At 42.7% G+C, this 22,678-nt stretch overlaps 1 protein-coding gene across 1 annotated transcript in view; it reads right to left on the bottom strand.

Moving 5' to 3' along the window:
* The window catches only part of LOC308052116 (protein unc-13 homolog B-like), a gene marked incomplete at its 5' end in the record, with an annotated part of 218,768 nt that overhangs the window by 52,935 nt on the left and 143,155 nt on the right, over positions 1-22,678 (bottom strand). Inside the window, 7 exons of the mRNA XM_080362904.1 lie at positions 987-1,055; positions 2,035-2,185; positions 4,408-4,571; positions 6,440-6,555; positions 7,386-7,555; positions 18,844-18,985; positions 19,267-19,494. Of these exons, the coding sequence (XP_080219030.1) occupies positions 987-1,055; positions 2,035-2,185; positions 4,408-4,571; positions 6,440-6,555; positions 7,386-7,555; positions 18,844-18,985; positions 19,267-19,494 (1,040 nt within the window). The remainder of the gene's footprint in view (positions 1-986; positions 1,056-2,034; positions 2,186-4,407; positions 4,572-6,439; positions 6,556-7,385; positions 7,556-18,843; positions 18,986-19,266; positions 19,495-22,678) is intronic.

Below are 22,678 nucleotides of genomic sequence, written 5' to 3' on the forward strand. Positions count from 1 at the left end.
ACCAAGCAAACAAAAAAGGCATCACCACTGTGGCTTCCCATTGCTATGTGTTGATAATTTTCTCCCTACTACTAAGTGTAACAGTGCTCTCTTCAGACCTTCTCTTACTACTAATGTAACTTTAGAACAGCTCTTTACACAACATTCCTTTTATCTTCTGCTACACTTTGCCCCTTGTTCTTTTTGTTGGCTTCTTGATGCACTTCTCTTAGTCTGCTCGTGTTTCCCTCCTCTCTCTGTTTTACTGTGTTTCAGACAAATGCATTAACCAGAGGAGGATCTACTTTTAAATAAAAGAAATAATAATAAAAAAACCCAAAGCTCACATTTTGCCACCATTTTAATTTTTTTCAATGAATTAGTCACTAATTAAAATAATATAGCAAGGAATTTAAAAAAAATGTCAAGTCATATGGTAAGACTATGTTGACACTGGAGAAGTAAAGAGAGAAACCAGAGGGTTTAAGAATCCTGATGGGCTGATACCAACATATGAAACTCATCTCTTCCCAAGGTGCTGAGGAGGGGGGGATCTCAACCTCAGAGCACATCCTGTGTGTCCAGAGTCAGGGATTCAAGTTTGCCAGACCTAAGGTGGCAACGTGGCTGCAGGTCCTCTAAAAGATTTCTGTCTTACTAGTGAGGAACAAGTCTGTTTTCTCTTTGTAGATGATACCTAAAGCAGTTGATAAGAATAATTCAAATGAATTAATCCAATCCAACCCGCATTTCTGGGAGAGTATCAGAGATGAGCGTAGCTCACAATCCTTACATTATTTCAGATGTCTAAAGGAAGTTATAACGGAAGAAAAAGACACGGTTTAAGTTCTATCCACAAGAAAAACAACCAGCAACAAACTTGTATGAAAATTCCATCAGACACAAACTACCTAGAAGATTAGAAACGTAAGAAGAATACAAATGGTGTCTTTCCCCTCTGAATGCCCACCAGAATGCCTGAAATTATTCTGTTTATTCCCACTCACCCTGTACATTGAGAGATCAATCCGAAGGGAATTGTGAAGCTGGTCCAGAAGCTTCACAAATCGTTCTTTCTGTGGAGCAGAAAACACAAAAAAATATCACATATCGTCACTGCCCAATCAATGTTCAGAGTAAGCAGGATATCAGGGAATTAGTGTCAGATCTCAAGAGAGCAAGAGGAAGCAATATGGATGCATTGTATTGTACAAACAGTATTTTCATTCGATTCTTGGATTTACTCTTATACTGTAATTATTTCTGAAGTCTATGTATGATAAGAAGTGTCAGAAAAATACTCTGTTATCACTCTGACACAGAGGCAGAACAAAAACCCCACTGATTTCTAGTCTGCAATTTGCACCAAACTTACATTTAAGAGAAAATATTTATTCAGAGATGAGTAAAGGAACAGGCAGAAAAGGGTCTAATTCAGAACAATGACACAGCTCCAAGGTTTTATCTATTAGTTCAGTGACAAGAATTACAGGCTTCTCGTGACTATCTTCTCGAGGTCAGGCCTCTGCTGGGTTCTGGTTTGGCGTTGTGAACACCTCCTCATTCAATCTATATATTCTCAGTCTGACGAGAAGCATGAGCTTTTCCAAACACTTTTCCAGCACGTGCAACTCCACCACACGTAATGCAAAAAACATTCAAAGCATTAGGGGGATAGACTATATTTTTTTCTTAAAGCAGTTGCTGTTTTTAAAAACAAAGTTCTGAAACTATCAGATCACACGGTATATTTTATCAACAGCATCACCACGCAGAGTTTAATATTATTTGCTCATTTCCATACCATCTGTGCTTCAGTGCAATTTGATCACGAAGAGTAAACAGCGTAATGCATTACACTGATTAATATCCAAAATGTGTGATGATGACAACAATAAAATCGTGCTCTTTGTCTAGTCTAGAAGAACTCTGCAGCTTCCAACTCCTCACAGATTTAATGTTCCTTCAGCAGAGCATGTTATTTATTGAAAGGCAGAAGCGCCACAGGCAAATTACAGGAGTCAAATTGTAAAATCACCAAACAGAGAAACATACCCCAAAATTGGAGGCTGCAAAGCGGTCCGAAGCAGACACATTTGTGGAGGCAGTTGTGTGCGCATAATAAGCATTGATATTGGCAAGTAAGGTGCTCATCACAGCTGGCACACCTGGGCACATGTATTTAGAAGAGAGACATGCAAAGTGCCTGCAAAAGGACAGTTGTGTAAGTCATTCTGGTCTCTTTTGTGTAGTGCAACTTGGCTATATCTTGAATAGTCCCCTTACTCTAGCTGGCACCATGAGCTGGTGAAAGTGATGTTTTCTCCCTCTCTGTAAATCTCCAGCATTGTAGAGGTGGGAGTTTTTTGTCTGTGGTTTGGTCTTTTTCCCCAGAAAGATGACATCTAGACAACAGATACACTCTAAACAAAAGAAATCACTCTACGACAGCCCTTTCCATTTCACAAAATAGCTTCTCAACTATTGCCAACAGCTTGTGACCCTGGTGATACCCTTTGTCCTATTGCCAATTCCTAGAACCAAGCCTGACACAAGGAAACATATGTAATTTGCTGCCACTTGAGGTAGCCACACATTGTGAGGTGACATGAGGCAGCAGCGACTGCTAATCACTCAATAACAGCAAGATCACAGACGGGCATTTCTGTGCTGCACCGATACGTGATTCCTTAAGGCGAACCCTCCAGCCTGCACTGTGCATGCTCATCTGCATTCTCCCATTTAACTGCTCTCATTAAAGCACAAGGAACCCTCCTGCAGGAAATCTCAAAATCATGCCAGAAGCGTCTGGGCTTGTGAAATGGCTAAACAATCAAAGAAAATTTGTTAGACATACAGGGAAAAAAATTTGGAGCTTAAGAGGTCTGATAACATGGCACATTGCAAGTAAAGGTCATTCTAACAGACAGGAGAACTGGGCCATTTTCAGATAGTTCTTCATGCAGGAATCCTCACTGAGCTCCCAAACTAAATTTGAGCAATATTTTCTACATGTAGCATTGTCCCTAAGGGACTCATCACAGACATTAGCATCAGTGCTAGTTAACCTAAAAATGATTATAACAAAACAAAAGTTCAGTGATAGAATTTTGTGGAAATTCACAAGTATTTCAGACAAACATGATACTGATGCCTGAATGATGTTAACTTGCTTGCTACGTGCTACCTATGCACCAATCAGTCATTGAGGCACTTGGTAAATAAAGACAGACACATAAAATGGCTTTGTTTAGCTTGAAGAAGAGAAGGCACAGGGATTTAATCAATGTCTTCACTACTTAGCAGAGAGGGGAGACTTAGTGAGAAGACTGAGCCAGGCCAAAATCCTTTCAAGAGGCAAAATTAAAAGATAAGCAGCAATATGTAGCAGTTACAGTACAGGAAATGTACAGCAGGATTTTCCAATTCGGATTTCAACCAGGAATTTCTTTCTCAGAGTAATACAGCCTGAGGACAGGAGCCCAGGGAGGTCGTTGATCTCCACCCTTGGAAATCTTCAAACTGAGAGAGGCCCTGAGGAGTCTGGTTCAACTTCCAAGTTAGCCCTGCTAAGCAGGGACTAGACCCCCAGATGTACCTTCTGATTCTTCTCCAGTTTTCCTTAAATCAACAGGCAGGAAAGATGCTTGCGAGGTGACATAAATAGAGATCAGTCCAAGGACCCAGGCCCCAAAACCTTCAGCTTCTCACATGAAAAAGTTCACTTTTATTTGCTATATTTAACTTTACATTTGAAATAAGAAATGATCTAAGCATAGCACTACTAGTCTTTAAGAGGCTAATCCCAAATCCAAGTCAAAGTAGAGTGACAAGGAAAATGCTCTTTGAAGATGAAGAACTGCATGAGCCTGGCTCCAAAGAGGACAAATCAGTGGCTCCATTACTCAAACTTCCTATAAATGCCCTCAGTAGCACATGGGAAATTAATAACTTCAAAGGACTGTATCAATTGCCACAACAGACATGTAGGACAAACACTTCCATAAAACCTCACCTCTTTCTTGCATGATCAGAAATCTTCCATGGGATCTTTGAACAATATCTTTTTAACAGAAGAATGCTCAAATAGATATTGTGGAGTCTTAAAACAGAAATGGCTCAGCTATCAATAATAAAATATGGTCAGTTACTCTACCAAAGTTGGTGTCATTCCTCACAATTGGTTTTTAAGGTGCTCACACAAGCTGTTCAGATGGATGTCTAATTCCAGCACTTTGTCAGACATTAATTTTTAGATTTTGAGGAAACCAGTGATTCAGAGGCAAGCAGTCTCTTCCCACTCAAGGTAAAGCCCATAAAGAGCAATGTCACTGCCAAGTCTTCCATTACCGACACATTTCATTTTCCAAATATTAACAGTCACATCACCAACTATCAGCACTCAAGACAACAGGAAATGCATCTTACGTCATGGCCTGGTATATCGACTCAATGCCGTAACGCATTGCAAATTCATCCACGATTTCTTGAGCTGTCTCATCAAAATACACCTTCCAGGCATCATCTCCTTTGGCATCAGGAATCTTCACCACCCCATTCCCTTGCACGTCTGTGAGATGGTGAAAGAGGTTCTGAAATACAAAACAGGAATGAAATTATATGTGAGGCTGCTGAAGCCTCCAAGTGAGTTTCATGAAGAGCCTGGAACTACCGAGAAGGCACTAACACAAGTTTCTTTGCTCTCCCTTCCTCTTTCTTGCCTCCTACCCACTACATATTTCTCTGCTTTTACCTTCTTCCCAGGTGCTCCTAGCTGAATTTTTCACATGTATACCTACAACTTTACCCAGCAGACACTGTGAATGATGCAGAGGAGTACTCCAATGCAGTGAAACCACAGACTGATTAGTTTCCTGAAACCTACACATTTCTGCCCTCAGAATTAAATGCCTTAATATGGACAAGCTGTTTAATCTAGCTGACTTAATAGCCACATATCAGATTTGTAATTATTATTATACAGCTGAACAGCCCAAACAGACTCTTTTTTTCTGGGAAAGATACATCCTTAAGACCACGCCTAACAATTCGACACTTATTATTATTAATCATAACCTTTCACTTTATCTAACACTGTAAAGGCTTTCAGCCACCATTGCTGTACAGAAATTGCACATTCACTACAGTGGGTTTCTCAGTAAACCTCAAATTCACATCACTTACAGATTCCAGCCTTTCAGACAGCCAGCTCCCTGTAGTAAGTGATGCAAAAGTCTAATGATCTCATTAGGAGCTAGAATACCCTGCTTCACATTCCTATTTTTCCTGATTGAATTATTCTAGCTGTAAATCATATTTATTTTAGGATACACAAATGAAAGAAGGTGATACTTAAAAAGTGACATATTTGCAAAAAAGAAGGGCAGCAAGTGATCATGCATGTTCAGAAGGAAAGAAAACCAAAAGAGCTTATCAAAGAGAAGCCACCACTCAATTAAAAAACCAAATACATGTTGAAGCACACAACACGGCCTTCTAAAAGCAGCCTACTGATGTTTTTCTAAGCTCTGTGTCTGTCTGTTTCCTCGTAAGGCCAGAAGACAGCACAGGGATCATCTAGCTCAGTATCTGGATAAATATGTTGTTCCTGTAGCTGAACATTCCTCTGAGATACATCTGTCTTTCTGTTCTAACCTGTACCGTAGCTGAACATTATTCTGTGATACATCTGTCTTTCTTTTTTAATCTGAATTTGCTTAAACCTCACTGGACCTCATCATATTCTTGTATGTCAGGTGAAAGGAGCTCTGACTACTCTTCCTTATTCAGGCACTAAGAGGCTGACCCTACTGTCTGCCTTCTCTGACAGACAGACTGGGCACCGTGCATCTCTTCGAGACAGAGTTTTCCCTTTAATCTTTCTTACAAGTCATCTCTGGATTTCTCCCAACTTCTGCATCACTGCCTGCCCAGTTTACTGCACCCTGAGACATGTCAGTACCCAGTAACCGCAGATAATCTTCCACTCCTCAGTGCTTGTTCATAGTTATACACCAGTGCAGGACCACAGAAGAATTTATAACATCGACATCTGCATCACTCAACAGCCAGAGATAAAGCCCGCCCCAGATCAGAATTTCTCATAAAGCATCTTAGTTTGCCTTCTCCAAAGAAAGACATACTGAAAACATCGCTCAAGGAAATTCAGAGGTTTCTGCACATTAAACCCATGGGGGACTCTGAGTTAAACCAACGTGTGATCCCTGTCTGACAGCAGCACAGCTGTGACAGAGGGACAGAGTGAGCCAGCCAGCCCTCAGCACAGGGGAGACAGCCTAAAACCTTCTGTGCCTTCCTGACAAACGTTTCCAGGCCTGCAGAGCAGGGAAAAGAAAGCTCATCTGGGAAGAGGAATATTTCAAGGAAATAAAGGTCAGAAATCTGCTTTTTCAAGAGACAGAAGTGACACCGTGATGACAGAGCTGAACCCACTTCTTACCTCATGAAGGCAAGTGTACTGAATATGATATGGAGCCACCTTCTCTTCACCTTTGATCTCCACGCTGATTTGCAGGCGAATAGCCCCAGACACTGCGGACTTATCTGTTCGCTTCTCTAGAAGGAAAAATCATCAGCAATTACATGCATTTTTCATGTTCAGAGCACAGCCATCTTGGGGTACAGAGACTGGAAAAGAAACTGCTGGAAGCTCAAGCTGAGCTTGTGATCAGAGTCACCATGGAGTAAACTTCAGACCTTTTCCTTTCAAATTTTGAAAGACTGACTGTATGCCAGTCTGTCTGACAGCAAATGCGCTACAGGGTCCCTGAACCTGGATTCAGTCAGCTGAACCAGAACCTGCAAGGACAGATCCCTTGTTTGCAAACAGGTCTGACTGATGCGGAATTTGCTCCTGACTTCACCACAGCTCCGAGCCCCTGGGAATTGCTGGTTGTCCCTGTCAAGACCTGCTAGGACTATTACTATGCCTGTCAACTCAGCACCATCTGGTTATTTGTCAGTACTTTCTACAACATTCTATTTTGACCACTCGAAAAGGTCTCAAAAAATTCCCAGCCCAATGCAGGTCCACTTGCAGGTCTTAGAGGCTGGTAAAACATTTGTGTCAGCACAAACAGGGGCACAGGAGAGAAAACATGTTTCCAGCACAGCTGGAATCCAAGCCTTCTCCAAGCATTTACTCATTGTATGTTCCAGTGCCTGACAGGGAGAATCCATCACCCTTTTGACACATTACACTCCTCATTTCCATTATAACTTGGATCAAAGCCTTGCAGCTGCTCCACAGCACCATCATATGCCCCTTGAAATCATGTGGGTTTTTTGCCTTTTCTTTCTTGCAAACTGCCCAGATGCACCCAAGTATTCTCCAGTGTCCCCACACTAACTTGTGGCATTGTTTCCAATCCCAAAGCCCCGCTCACCAAGGTTGTACCACACATCCATTTCTCCGCTCAGAGTGCGGACTTCAATGATTGTCTGCCCCAGGAAATCATCCGACTCGCGTTTCAGCCTCTGCTTGACACGGGACTTGATGTCATCATCTTCATCCCATACTCGCACCTTGATCCGGTCAGAGGAATTATGGCACTCACTGCAAACAACACAAACATCATATTGAACAGCACATAACGCACCCAACATCCATATGCTATAGGCTTCATGTTCCTCTTGACTCACTTGTCCAACAGTAGAGGGATGCATAAAAAAAACCTAAACAAATGCCTATTTACTTAAAAGTGGAATTGTACAACTTCCTGGCACACTCTAAATGCTCTCATGATAGTGTATTTCAGGTGTGTGCTGAAGAACTGCCCTGCCCTGACTGCAACCACCAACACCACACTTGCTAAGTGGCTGTGACCCTCCTTGCTCATCCTCACTCACAGCAGCAGCTCCCTGAGCTTGGGAACACTCTTCACTGTTGTTACATTTGATTTGAAGCCCACAAAAGCCTGGTAATAGCTGCACTGATAAACTCAGCCCACACATCCCAAAATGCCGATAAGCACCTAGCTGGCTTCTGAGAGCTCTCTCCGTCAATGATCTTCTGTTCAGCTGCAGGTGTTGAAGGCTGCTTGTGTTTAGGCATGTGCAGTATTGAGGTTAGCATGGTCAAGGCCTATGACAAACAAACTTTGTGCTGTTTTCAAATGAAAGATAAATAGCTCAGGTGGAGGTAGCTCTCTTATTTCAAGATGGTCACAAAGCAGTAGTGTATTAATGTGCAATACACTATAATCAGATGATACAAATACCACCTGTGTGTGAGAGGAACGGGTGGAATACAGCAGCTACAAAGTTGGTATTTAATTACTAGAATTGATTCTGCCTATTATTCACAGCTCAGACTAATACTGCATGCTCTGGGCAGATCATTAAAGACATTTCTGTTTTAAAAAAACACAGTTTACTGTTTGCTGAATGGACACCCTAAGGCGCAGGCAGAATTTGCAGTCTCCCTCTCTTTTTATGTGTTCATATACCTTTTGTAGACAGGAACAGGCTCCTGGACGTCAGAAGTGGGTACAAGAACCTTATTGTAAGAGCTCTGCTCATTTACAAGGCATGCATACAATAAAGCAATTTCAATGCTCATACAAGACTGTGACAAGGGTGATTACTCACCATAACCACTACAAATGTCTTCCCTCAACGAAACGAAACCTACAAAAACAGGCAACTTCTGCTGAAGGCCTGTTTTCCAGGCTTTTTAACTTTAACATGCTGCATCTGTTGCTAAGCAACAAGGAGAAGGAAGAAATGGGTCAGAAGAGATCTGCTAAGCCTGGTCAATAAAATGTGGCACTGACTGGTATTTGCATTCTCCCTACCAAGAAATCATTTGGGCTCCTATTGCCACCGCTGTGTTCCAGGACTGCTCAACAGCCATCTGTGCAGCTCCTTCTGACTCTTCCAGCGCAGAAGAACTGATGAGAATTATATGGATAAACTTATAGGCAATTCCAGGCAGTTCTGGTCACAGGCAGAGAGCATCGTTGCTCCCTGCCTTTGCTGCGCAATCAAAGCTGTATTTAGAGTTCAGAAGAAGGTTCAGTGTTTCTCTCCTGCCTTTATTCTCCCCCTCCTCCTCCTCCTCCACTACTTCAGGGATACCTTCCTTTGACAAAACCATGCAGCAAGCGTTCACAAGCACGTAACGCTTGGACTGCTGCTCTTTGTAGCTCTCAAATTTGTCTGAGCGCATTGCCATATCTACCAGCAACACAGCATAAGCATGTAAAAGAAAGCTTCTGTTCCTGACACTGCACACTAATGTACATCCTGGCAGTAACACAGAAGCTCAGTGTTCAGAAGTGCATGGGTGCCTCAAAACACAGATTGGCACGCAGCGTCGTTTACAAAGCACCAGGCAGTTAATTCCTGACTTCTTCACACATCACATTCTGGCACAACAGTTCTTTGTTAGGCCTGGTTTGATCTTGTTTCTTTGCTACCAACAGTGAGAAACTGCTCTTTCCTTTAGGAAAACATTAGCTGGTTAGATCTAAATCTACCTTAGGTGGTACCACATGGAACATCCCACACTCCTGGAGTGGCTAGCTATCATCCTTAACTCACTAAGTGCTACGGGAAAATTTCCAGTGGCATTTATTATTTATTAAGTTAACGAAGCTTCTATTTTACTGCACCTTTCTATGTTGTTTTTCAGAGACTGCTCAATTCGTATTCCTTATGCTGCTCCCATGTCAGAGAGCCTTATCACTGGCTCACAGCAGCTGAAAGCCTTGGGCTGGTGGCTTACCCATAAAACATCATCATCTAGGTCTCTTTCAGTGAAGCAAGACAGCTGTGACAACACCAGTTCACCTTCCAGAGAACAACCCAAAACAGAACCATGAATACTGGGGAACTTGGGCTTGCTAACTAACAGGCTTTCTAACTAATGAGAAATAGCTTCCAACTTGTGACAGCATCACGACTCTGTAAGACTCTGCCTAACAAGCTCTGCTGCTAGAAACTTCCCCCTTCATTAATACAGGAGCTGGCACATTTCTAAAGATGCCTGCCCCACTTCTTGCTACATTTTTGTGAAGACTGATTTCACTGTGTGCACACATACATTCGCCAGGGCTCCCACAGTTTTCCCAAGAGGCTGAAGAGAACAGAAACACTCTGTGACCCCATTGCAAGGAACAAACTATTGGATGTTTTCAGGCCCATTTCTGAGTGCAAGAGACTGGAAACCAGGTTCCCTTTGTAGATGGCTCGGAAATGGTCTCTCTCTTTTATATCTATATTCTCCTGATGTTTGCAGAGGTACTGTATTTATAAAGAACTTACTTTTACACTTCAAGCTACCAAATAAAGTAACATTTTCAGGAAACAGCACACCAAATCTTTAAGCAAAATTAAAATAAAATAAACTGTGATTTTTTCTTTTTCCCCATGAAGCTTTCCTGCCCGAAGCCAGCGGTTGCAGGAGCAGTAGAAGCCGCAGAGCCTTGTTCTGCTGACTTGCTCTCTGTCCCACCCTCCACCGGCATCTCTTGTGCCCCACTCCCAGTCCCAAAACACCAGTTCCCCACACGTGTCCCCTGTGTGTCAACACTCTGGACTCTTCTCGTGCCCAACCAGCAGCTGGGCTGTGGGGAAGCACACCAGCACACGAGGCTGTAGTTAATTCTGATCCGCACACACAGTGGCGTGCCCACACACACGCTAATTGGTATATTGGTGGCTAAACAGAACAGGCAACTGCTGAAATTACATTATAGTGCCTCCCACAATGAAGTTAGTAATTTTGTATCCTTCTAGCTTCAGATTCCACCAAAAAAAAAAAAAAAAGTTGTAGAAAGTGAGTCTTAGCTTGGAGACCTCTGCCCACCTTTTAAGGTTGGCCTGAATTGGCTCAGATCATGTCAGAGGTCTGGGACGGAGTACTGCGTGTGCCTCATCTTCTCCAAAAAGTAAAGAGAAAGAAAAGGAGAAGTGTCTAAAAATGACCAGAACGTTACTTCTGAGCCAGCAATTCACACTTTGAAGCAAAAAACTCAACGACATTTTGACCTGTTTAGAAGGCTGGTTGGCAGAGTCCCTTGGGAGGGCAGCTCTGAGGAGTCCGGGAAGGCTGGTGTCTCTTCAAGAAGGAAATCTTAGAGGCACAGGAGGAGGCTGTTCCCATGTGCCAAAAGACAAGCCGGCAGGGAAGAAGACCATCCCGGCTGAATAGAGAGCTGCGTCTGGAACTCAGGAATAAAAGGAGCATATATAACCTCTAGAGAAAGGGGCAGGCAACTCAGGAGGACTAGGAGGATGCTGTGAAGTTACGCAGGGAGAAGATAAGAAGGACTAAAGCCCAAGTAGAGCTGAATCTGGCTATTGCTGTAACAGGGAACAAAAAATATGCTTCTACAGATACATCAGCAAAGGGAGAGCTAAGAAGAATTTCCACCCTCTGGTGGATGTGGGGGGAAAACACAGCCACAGAAGATGAGGGAAAGGCTGAGGCACTAAATGCCTTCTTTACATCAGTCCTTAATAGTCGAAACAGTTGTGCCCCAGGAACCCAGTGCCCTCAAACAGAAGACAGTGATGGGGAGCAGAATGAAGCCCCAATGATCCAAGGGGAAATGGTTAGTCACATGGTACACCACTTGGACATCCACAAGTCTATGAGGCTGGATGGGATCCACCCAAAGGTGCTGAGGGAGCTGGTGGAGCTGATCACCAAGACACTTTCAATTACTTATGAGCAATGTGGCTAACCAGGGAGGTCCCAGTTGACTGGAATTTGGCAAATGTGATGCCCATCTACAAGAAGGGCCAGAAGGAAGATCTCAGGAATTACAGGCGTGTCAGTCTGACCTGGGTGCCAGGGAAGGTCATGGAGCAGATCATCCTCAGTGACATCACATGGCACATACAAGACAACCAAGCGATCAGGCCCAGTCAACATGGGTTTATGAAAGGCAGGTCCTGCTTGACCAACCTGACCTCCTCCTGTAACAACTTGACCCCCCTAGTGGATGAGGGAAAGGCTGTGGATGTTGTGTATTTACACTTCAGCAAAGCCTTTGACACCGTATCCCACACCATTCTCCTGCAGAAGCTGCAGCCCATGGCCTGGATGGGTGTTCTGCGATGGATAAAGAACTGGCTGGAGGGCCGGGACCAAAGAGTTGTGGTGAGCAGAGCCAAATCCAGTTGGCTCCAGTCATGAGTGGTGTTCCCCAGGGATCAGTATTGGTGCCAGTTCTGTTTAATCTCTTAATGATCTGGATCAGGGGATTGAGTGCACCCTCAGTAAATTTGCAGATGACACCAAACTGGGTGGAAGTGCTGATCTGCTGAAGGGCAGGAAGGGTCTACAGAGTGATCTGGACCAGCCGGATCATTGGGCTGAGGTCAATTGTATGAAGTTCAACAAGGCCAAGTGCCAGGTCCTACCCTTGGGTCACAACAACCCCAGGCAGTGCCAGAGGCTGTGGAAGAGTGGCTGGAAAGTGCCTGAGGAAAAGGACCTGGGGGTGTTGGTTGCCAGTGGCTAAACACCAGTGTGCCCAGGTGGCCGAGAAAGCCAACAGCATCTTGGCTTGTATCAGAACTACTGTGGCCAGCAGGACCAGGGCAGTGATCATTCCCCTGTACTCAGCACTGGTGAGGCCAAACCTTGAATCCTGTGTTCAGTTTTGGGCCCCTCACTACAACAAAGACATTGAGGTGCTGGAGAGAGTTCAGAGAAGGGAACAGAGCTGGTGAAGGGTCTGGAGCACAAGTGTGATGAGGAGCAGCTGAGGGAACTGGGGCTGTTTATCCTGGAGTAAAGGAGGCTGAGGGGAGACCTTATCACTGTCTACAGCCACCTGAAAGGAGTTTGTAGCATGCAGAGTGTTGGTCTCTTCTGCCCATTAGAAAGTGATAGGATGAGAGGAAATGGCCTCAAGTTGTGCCGGGAAGGTTTAGATTGGATATTAGGAAACGTTTCTTCATGGAAAGGGTTGTTGGGCATTGGAACAGGCTGCCCAGGGAAGTGGTGGAGTCACCATCACTGGAGGTGTTTAAAAGACGTGCAGATGCATTTCTTAGGAACATGCTTTAGTGCCAGAGTTGTTTGGACTTGATGATCTTGAGTGTGTCTTCCAACCAGAATGATTTCTGATTCTGTGATTCTATGAATTTTCTGCTTGTGTTAACAACATTTGCAGGACTGTTATTGAACCTTCACACTGCAGGAACACTAAAGCCAAAGTCATAAGCCTCGTTAAGTTGTGGCAACACCAACAGTTTGCAAAAGTTCTGCCAGAAGAAATACAAAGGTATATCTATAAAACCGTGTGTCCAGTAGTTCACAAAATTGTCTTTACACACAGTAAAGATCATAAGTTTAAAGCATGGAAAGTGTCAAACTGAAAATCTATAACCTTCTGACACCATTAGCTCACATCGGTGGACCTGTTCTCACAAACAGTCTGGCAAATAACCAAAGGGTTTTTTAAGGTCCATTTGTGTCACATCTGCACAAACATTTCTTGCCAACCAATTTCTCATCTCAAGAAAGGCATTACCAACATGTTAACCCTGCAGGACACGCCAAACCCACAGTTGCATTCCACCAGTTATGCAGTGAACATAGAGTACAGATCTCTAAAATGCACTGTGCAGACTGGAGAGGTGGGACACCAACATGACCTTATCGCTCCACGTGCTCATTTCACATTAACGTGTTTCTTTAAATTATGCTGTTTTCTCCTAAGTTCTGCCTGAAAAGCAGGAAAGTCCAGAAGCCACAAACGCAGCCAAGACTCCACTGTGCTTGGCAGCTCCCAGAGAAGACAACAGCTCCTGCCTTGTAGAGCTGACAGGCTAATAAAAACAACAAACAAGTAGACACAGCAAGTACAAACAATGAAAGTGAGGGAGCAGAGGCAACAATACTTTGCAGATTTAAAAGCAGGTAGAATTAAGTAGTTTTGTTGTGTTATGATATCAAAGAAAAGAAAAGTTATGGTTCAAAGAATCTAAATAGCCATATTCTGTGAGCAGTTTCTCTTCTGCACCACGGCAGATGCAGCTTGTAGTGCAAGAGACTTTTAATATAATGGTAGGGAAAGAAAAAGTGAAGAAACAATAGATGAGGGTGCATGAGGTGGGAAAATGACCAGGGGAGAACAGATCAGCAAGACTTTAGGACCTGTGATCATTTTAGGAGGAAAGGTTTGCTTCTGAGGAGCAAAATTATTTAAAAACAAAACAAAACAGTGATTTTCTGGAAAATCGGAAAGGAAGGAGTAGTTGTAGCAACCAGTATAACAAATCCTAGTAAAGACTTATAACAACATATACAGAGGGAGCAGAAAACAGAAAAAGGTTGTCTCTGGGAAATGGTCTGGCTGAAACAGCAGCCAGATTTGGATGTGGTTCAAGCGAAGTGTCTTGGCATGGCAGGGTCCAACTGGCAGCTCTGTTGTGGCCAACCTCAAGGAGAATGGGAGACAGAAAGCTTCTCAGGACAGGTTAATTTTTTTTAAAAAAAATACCAAGTCTCCTCTATTAGGGAGTAAAAAAGGAGAGCGGAGAAGACACCAAAGGAAAAATCAGCATGGTAAGAGAACAAAGCTAAAATCTTTAGCAGCTTAGAAGTTAAGCACGACAGCACAATAATATGCCCTGAGATCCAGCTGTTGCTGTCTAAGAACAAAGAAATGAGTTTTCTGTTATTACTAGCATGAAGCTCTTTTCTTAGGGGAACAAGTACAATCATTTTGCTGTTTCAGTGCTACAACACCAACTGACAAATTAATGGTGCGGCTCTCGTAACTACAAAGAACAGATAAAGTGATTTTGAGCGTTACATCCTTAGCTACATTAACTCAGCTTCCCAACAGGCGCTGGCCACAAGGCATCAACTTTGATTTCAAATTTTCGTTTCACATTGGTAACTGAGCAGGGAAACAAGCAGGATCTTACCAAACTGCCAGTTTCTATATCTGCAGTACCCAGAGAACATAAAAAGCAAGACAAACTAAATGCTCGCTGCCACGCAGTGAAGAGAAGCTGAGGATGCAAGGTTACAGTGATGTTTATAAACACAATGGTCTCAGGAGGGCAAGTCTGAAAAATAGCTCTGGTACAGTCACAAATAACCACAGAGATAACTGAAAGATGCTTGATAACAGGCTCAGCAGCTGAAAGGAAAACTGAGGATCCAAACAGAACCTTTTGGGTGACAACCCAGTGGTTAGCTGTGCAATAGCACCATTCCCAAAGGATTACCAGGGATGTCTACCATGTGGGGCTCTCTGCATGCCCTAGTAAAATATTGAGTATCTGCTAGCAGGAGGCACCACATTTATTTCAACTCCGTTACCCTTCTGCAGTGAGAGAGAATAAACACGCCTCTTGCAAACTGTTCAGTGACAATGTAATCTGTTCCAGGCAGTGATTTCACACCCACCATTCAAAGCTTCAGACACAGCTGTACTCAGACAATACAACTTCAAGGGGATATTACTGTAAAACGAATGAGTCACTTTGTGCCTGGGCCAAGAAAAACAGCAAAGTCCTCTGAATCCAGTAACTTCTAGTGCTCACAGTTATTAAAGACTGGAGCGCTTCCTGAAAAAAAGGTACAGACTAGTACCCTCCAACCAGGCCCAAGGTCTCCCTTTAAAATAGAAACTCCATCCTGTGGTCAAAAGCTTATTCTCCTAAACACTCTCTGTGATTATAACACATTTAAGTGGATGCTCAGCAACAGCCTTTACACAAAAAATATTCTAGGAACCCTGTGTTTTCTGCTGACAGTCTAACACATGTCTAAATGGGGAATTAAATGTCCTGTTCGGATTGAATTGAATAGTGAAAAAATATCATCCCTCTAATATTACTGGGCTGTTTCCCAAGGAAATGGGAGTTATGCTGACCTGTTATGAAAGCTTCTACATTTCAACAAGTTTTGTAAAAAAGACTACACCTAAACAGGGAAGAGAAACCCCTGCCAGCAGTCATCCCGGAGAAGTCTGCAGGCACTTGGCTCTCACATACCAACTGATCCAAACAACCCAGAACTAAATGGAGGGAGGACACGTGCTGCCTTCTGTCCAGGCAGCGTTAAGTGCACGGGCAGAGAGCTGAGGGCACAGAGGAGAAACCTACAGGGCAAAGCAAGGAGGCTGCCTATAAGCCCGTTTATTGTATCTATAGGAGAGGGATCTGGGATTATTGCAGAAGGGGAATGGGTCGCAGCAGTGGCTGGCGCCCCTCAGCAAGCTTCTCGCTGCCAAGCGTCACATGTGCCATGTGCTTTGCATTGAACCTGCAAAACTCTGAACTGAGCAGAAACATCAGCCCCATGTATTTTTCACAAGTCTCCAAACTCCAATGAAAGATGCAAAAACCTAACAACACATTTCCTACAGCTGAAGACGTAAATGTACAAAGAAATAATTGTCAGAAAGAAGCATGACCTGCAATCACTTGCTCAAACAACACGAATATGGTCCGAGAATTGGGCATTATTCTAAGCAGATGCCTATAGTGATACACACTAATAGTGACCTAAATAGCACTTATAATGGAAACTTGAAGTGTTTCAACATTGCCTTTTCTAAAACGCAGTTCTAAATCTGGACTTCCAAACTGGGTCAAGACTACCACATTTTTTTTTCTGAAAACATACAGAAAAGGGAAAAAAGCCACAGTTGTAGCAACCACAGGTAAGGCGAGGTACTTAAATTAATATACTTTTCCATCCATCACTGTAAATGAGCATAGAAAACTATTTGGAATAGGTTACCACTTTACCAAGCTTGTAGAAAGAATCATATCAGATGTACATAGTTTGTCTCAATTCATGCCATGGATTACATTATAAACACTGTAATTATAATGACTGATGCACACAGATTTCTGGCTCTATATCCAGCCTTTCAAAAGACACTGGAATTGCGACCATATAAAAGACACTGGGCATCTAATGAACACGAGCTACGAAAAAAGTCTGTCCAACAAGACGAAAAGAAAAGGAGCAGCAACTGCTAACCCACACATTAGTTACCGACCTGACCTCTCTCTACTCACGCACTTTGCATTGTGAACACCAAACTTTTCATGTCTACTGCAGAGCAGGCGTTCAATAACTACCAGCACACCTTTATCCCACTAAAACAAACTAGCTTAATTCTAAGAAACAAGCACACACCCCAGCCCTTTAAACTTGACTATCTCTTGATTGTCCTGACAATGTCTTCTAAAAAAGCTTGGTATGTAATGGGTATTTTTGGCATGCATATGTTCACTTAAATTTCCATTTGATTATGGGGTAGAAAATTCCAGAAATTTTAAGACTTGTAAGCTGAAAAAAGGCAAGAAGGCATGTAAAAGTTCTGTGCCGCATGCACTTGTAAATGACTCTGTCCTCATCCAGCATAAGGTGAGCTTTGACATCTGCTAACGAAATAGCACATAGATTCTGGAACTGAATGCTCTCCTGCCTTCAATCTGGACCCTGTGCTCATTTATTTCACCTCTTGCTATTCCAAGGCAACTAAAACAACCCCCTAGACATAGGCAAGAAGTGGCATCAGCTCTAATGCCCGACAGCATATTATATGCTGAGTCACAGGCATGGCGACAAAATCTAAACAGTGGCACTGTTAAAACTGTGACAGTTATCACATTGCGCTATCTTTAAACACGGAATTTGTTGAAGCTCCTAAAATCAGAAGGGAACACACTGCAAATACCATGGTAACTACTTGGCATGGTAAATCAAGGTCCTTAAGGCTCCCACACAAACTTACTGCTATTGTGACTAGTTATCCAAATGGTACCTAAGCACACTTACTACTTACCAAGCACTAATGTTACCTTGGATTAATCTAAGAATAAAGCCAAGGCTTACTTGCTCAAAATAGCACCAAGATTTTTTCTGATGTTAATGAGTAGCTGAAAACTACTTTAAAAATAATTTTGTTTTCACTGTGCATTGTAAAGACAAAGCTGAGCTGATATAAGCCTGATTTTAAAATACAAACAAATTTCAGTTTGCAGAGAGAGCTCCCCACAAGCAGCTTAGGAAAAAACAGTGAAGAAAAAACAGGGAAAGAAGTTACAATGGAAGAGCTTACACATTAAATGAAATAAAGATGTTTGAGGTTGAAGGAGATCATCTGGAATCTTCAGAATACGTTTGCTGAATTTCATGTATTCATTTTGTTTTATAACATGTTCAATGATAAACTGAGGGTACTGTTTATTTATTCAATAAAAGCAGGATGGAATAACACATTCTTCAGCCTTCTGAGAGTAGCTGATATCTAAAGAATTGCGCCTCCAGCTTTTGCTCTCAATTCAGAGATGAATACATTGCTCATCTTGAAAGCAGACAATCTCTCAAGTTACTGTTACATTGATTTTCCAGAACTAAAACAGGAGACTGGTAGTGTCACATACAAGTGACAGACAACTAAATACCTTTAACCTCTGTTGGTCAAACACCAGTGGCAGGTCAAGGCAACAGGTCATGGGAAGTTTATTGCATAGTCTTTTAGACGAACTTCAGTCTTTTTGTATTACAAAGAATTTTGAAAGTATGTCTATTATGCAGGAACAAAAGTCCCTGAGTTAAAGATTTTTCTTTGTCTTTAGCTTTCTCTAGAAGTGTCAGTGTAAAAGTGTTCACAGAGCAGACAATTTATATATACGCAAGTAAGACAGATAAAATGGACAGGTGTGTACTACATACATTGTCGAAGGCATCAACCTTCCAGACACAGACACACAAAGCTGAGCAGAAATGAAACCATCAGGCGTTACAGGTGGTGTGGAAATTCCTACTGACAGAAAAGACACAGCTGCCGAAGCACAGATTGTACAAACAGGAAAAATGGAGCTGAGAGTCCTTGTATGAGCACTTACAAGTAAAACTTCTCTTCCCAAACAGGGTTCAGATTTCCAAAAATGGTTTTTGTCCTCTTCTTTGTTTTACCCACTTGAACAGTTACATACGGATCACTGGACCCAGTTTTGTCTTTGGCCTGCAGACCCTGAGCACACAGCACTGGAAGGAAAAAAGAAGGGTTACCACCATCACACAGTGTGTCTGTCCACATACCACGTGAAGCAGCAGCTCAGAAGGGCCAGAGAAACAGGAATATCACCCATGAGAGCTTTTCTGATGAGCCTACAGTACCTGGAATAGGAGTAACTCCACTTGCTGTCTGTACGTGGAGCAGAAAGAGACACAGGACAGAGAAACCGTTCCTTTCCCTTCTCTCCAGCTTCACACCAACCCCTTCTTACCTTGGGCTCCCAAACGAGACCCCTGACTCCCTCACTCACCCGTGATCGTGATCTTTGCTGACCATTTTGAGGTGCCATCGAGCACGCTCTGTTTCACCGTCTTCATCTGCTGAGCGTGTGTCATTTTGCTCTCACAAAACACATCTCTGATCAAGTCAAAGATCTCTGGCTTGTTCCGTTCCCGGATTTTCATACGATCCTTCATGGCCATGATGAAATTCTGGGTTCGGTCTTCAGCTCCATGCTTCGAGCTCTTCTCCGCTGCTCCTGTGCACCAGAAAGTACAGAACGCTCATCAGAAACAGACAAAACTGTGTTTCACTGAATCTGGACAGCAGGAATAATGTCACGATTCAACCCTCTACACAATGGCTCTTTATACTGACCTTTACAGTCAGACACCCCTCATTGCAACACACACACAAGACAACCCAGACCACTCAGAACCAGGAAGGTGCAATGGATGGGGAGTGCCCAGATTCCTCTATAACCAGATTGTTCTCCTGACAACAGGCCTGAGTTTATTATCCTCACAGCTGAGAAAGACAGAGATCACAGAATCACAGAATGTCAGGAATTGGAAGGGACCTTGAAAGATCATCTATTCCAATCTGCTGGAGCAGGAACACCCAGATGAGGTTACACAGGAAGGCGTCCAGGTGGGTTTGAGATGACGTTCTTATTTTAACAGCAGACATCAGCACATCCCTTCCTGTCATCACCTTGCTTTGAGTAAATCTCTCTGTGCTTGGGCAAGTGCTAAGAGGATGATATAGGTCCTCCGTTACAAATAGTAACTATGAGCTTGTCTCAATGCTCCACCTCAGCATCACTGAAAAACAGGAGTTCAGATGGGCCGACATGGTCAGCATTTCCTACTGGTGTGTGCCACACAAGTCCCCATCCAGCACCGAGTCACTGCGCAATTGACGCCCTGTTCTTCTGCCTGGAGCCACCTTCTTTGGGTCAGGCATCAAGCTGGGGGCATCCAAAACACCTGTCTGGATCCCACTCTATTTCATCATTTTGTAAGGAGACAACTAGAACGACCCATTATTAGAATCATATAGGGATAGTAACTATAACAAATACCTATAAGGTAGCAAGTCCAATAGTTAAAAACTTCGGCCATCGTAAGTATGAGACAACAGTACCATATCTATCAGCTGGAAACAAGAGCCAGCCATAGGGTCTTTACTACATAGGTACTGAACTGTGTCTGAAAAAAGCGAGGCCTCTAGTCACTTGCATACCTCATACAAAATTTAGAAGTTCATATAATTATGAGACAAGAATGTTCCCACAACCAACTACTCCCTATTCAATTTTGACAGTCATGTTTGCTGTCAAAGCTCCACCACTGACTGCTGTGTCCGATGTGAGGCACCTGTTAATGAAAGCACCGACACTAGCCAACAGGGCAGACAAACCAGGGTGAGAAACGAAAAGCAGGGACCCAGAATTACACGGGCTCTCTACATGCAGTCTGCATCAATTTCACATTATGATCTCAAGTTATTTAAACTAGTACGAAAGTCCTGTGAACACATTCAATCATAATATTTATGTTTAGTTTAATATGCTTTTGCTTGTTTTTCTTCTCTGGGATAAAGTAAGCTTTGCCCTAGAAAAATGAGCTTCATCCAGGTGTTTTCCAAATATTAAATTACCTTAAAAATATGTATTAAAGCAGGTGCAAGTGATGATCATCAATCACAAAGAGAAATAAAACTGCTTTCTTCTGGAAGAGGTTAGTAAATATGATGTCTGTAGCACCTTCACTATAAGGCATTACAATTTTGCATATGAAACACTTTCAGCAGGTAGTGACCAAATATAAACAAAGTTCTATGAACACACATACACACACACACACATACACAAATGACCTCCAGCAGTACAACATAACAGGGAGCCTTGTTAGCCGGCTCGACAGGGTGCTCAGTGACTAACACAGCCTGAAGATATCCATTTCTAGAGCCTTCAATCTAACACCTTTCACCGTTACTAAATTCACTTCAATAAAGAAACAAAACTCAATTATAATTTCTACCATCCAAACCAAAAAGAACAAAAACACAGTATGGAACAGACTGTGACAGCTGAAGTTTCAGAAGTTCATTAAGGACACTGTATACCAAGGCATTCTATTAAAGACCTGGGTATAAAACAAGCCAAACTTCGCATTTCCTTATAATTATTTTTTCATTTTACTTGCTAGAGGCTTGATGTTCAATATTTCATTTAGTACAATAAAATGTATCTGCCCCAGAGTTTCCTATTGTTGGCTTAAGATGAAATGAAATCAAAATACTGGAATTAATTACACAGTCCCTGATGTCTGTACTCACCAGTGATGAAGAACCAGCACCACCCAAAGTGATGTCTTGTATCAGGCAATCATCCAGCTGTAGACCCAACATTTATTAAAGGAATATGAAACTGAAATTATACCAGGGGCTATACTTTGAACTTCAGACAAGAAGTGCTATTCAGCTTTAACAGAACTAGGTCCTCTGGGGATGGAGGTGGAGTATGTGTCTATATATACTCTATGCAGCATATGCAGAGCTAAAGAAAATTATTGGGAAAGGCCAAAATGAAGAATTTTCCTTTCCTAGCTGGAATTCTGAAATCTGTAGTGATACAAAGAAAACAACCCTGCCCCAACCTTTCTGACTTTAACAAATTTAGGAACAAGATTAAAACAATAAGAGTTTACATTGTGCATGAGTGCTCTATTTCAGAAATATTTTCTAAACAAAGTCCTAACCAGACAACTTGTATATATAAACTTCCCACTGCTCATCACTGAGATGGGACAAGAGTTACCACAGTTTGGAAGTGGCATCACCTGCATCACTGCCTTGATGCAAGCACCTCAGGAGCATCGAATGGGCTTTAGAATGTAGCCCTGGACAAACTGAAGAATTTCAGTTATAAACATGTTTAACATCCCCACGACTTCCGGAAACCTTGCATTAGTGGGGCCTTCTATCCCTCTGAGAGTCCAGCCTGTGCCATCCTGAGTTGCAGGACATGCAAGCCATGTCACACAGACACCTAGATAGCCCTCGATTTTGTCACCTCTAAGGCTTCCTGACTTTCAGATGAACCCCTCCACCCCCGTCCATGCCGTTCCCCACTCTGCCCAGAGAATTTGTCTAGGCAAGAAGACTCTGTCGTTCCTTCCCTGGGAAAGGTTTCTCTCCTTGCAGAGGTTGCACTTGAACTGCAGGGCAAAAACCAGAATCAGACAGACACCTTATTTAACAATATGGACTAACAAAGAACAGATAAAACCTCTGTCTCACAACATGCTCCTTAATTTTAACACCTGCTTATTGGTAGAAAACTACCAGAGTTTCCAAAATAACCAGAGTACTAATTATCTATAATATATGTGATATGAACCCAAAGCATGTCACTATACTGGATGGCAGAGGGTGCT

Source organism: Nesoenas mayeri, assembly GCF_963082525.1.
Source record: "Nesoenas mayeri genome assembly, chromosome: Z".
Lineage (NCBI taxonomy): Eukaryota > Metazoa > Chordata > Aves > Columbiformes > Columbidae > Nesoenas > Nesoenas mayeri.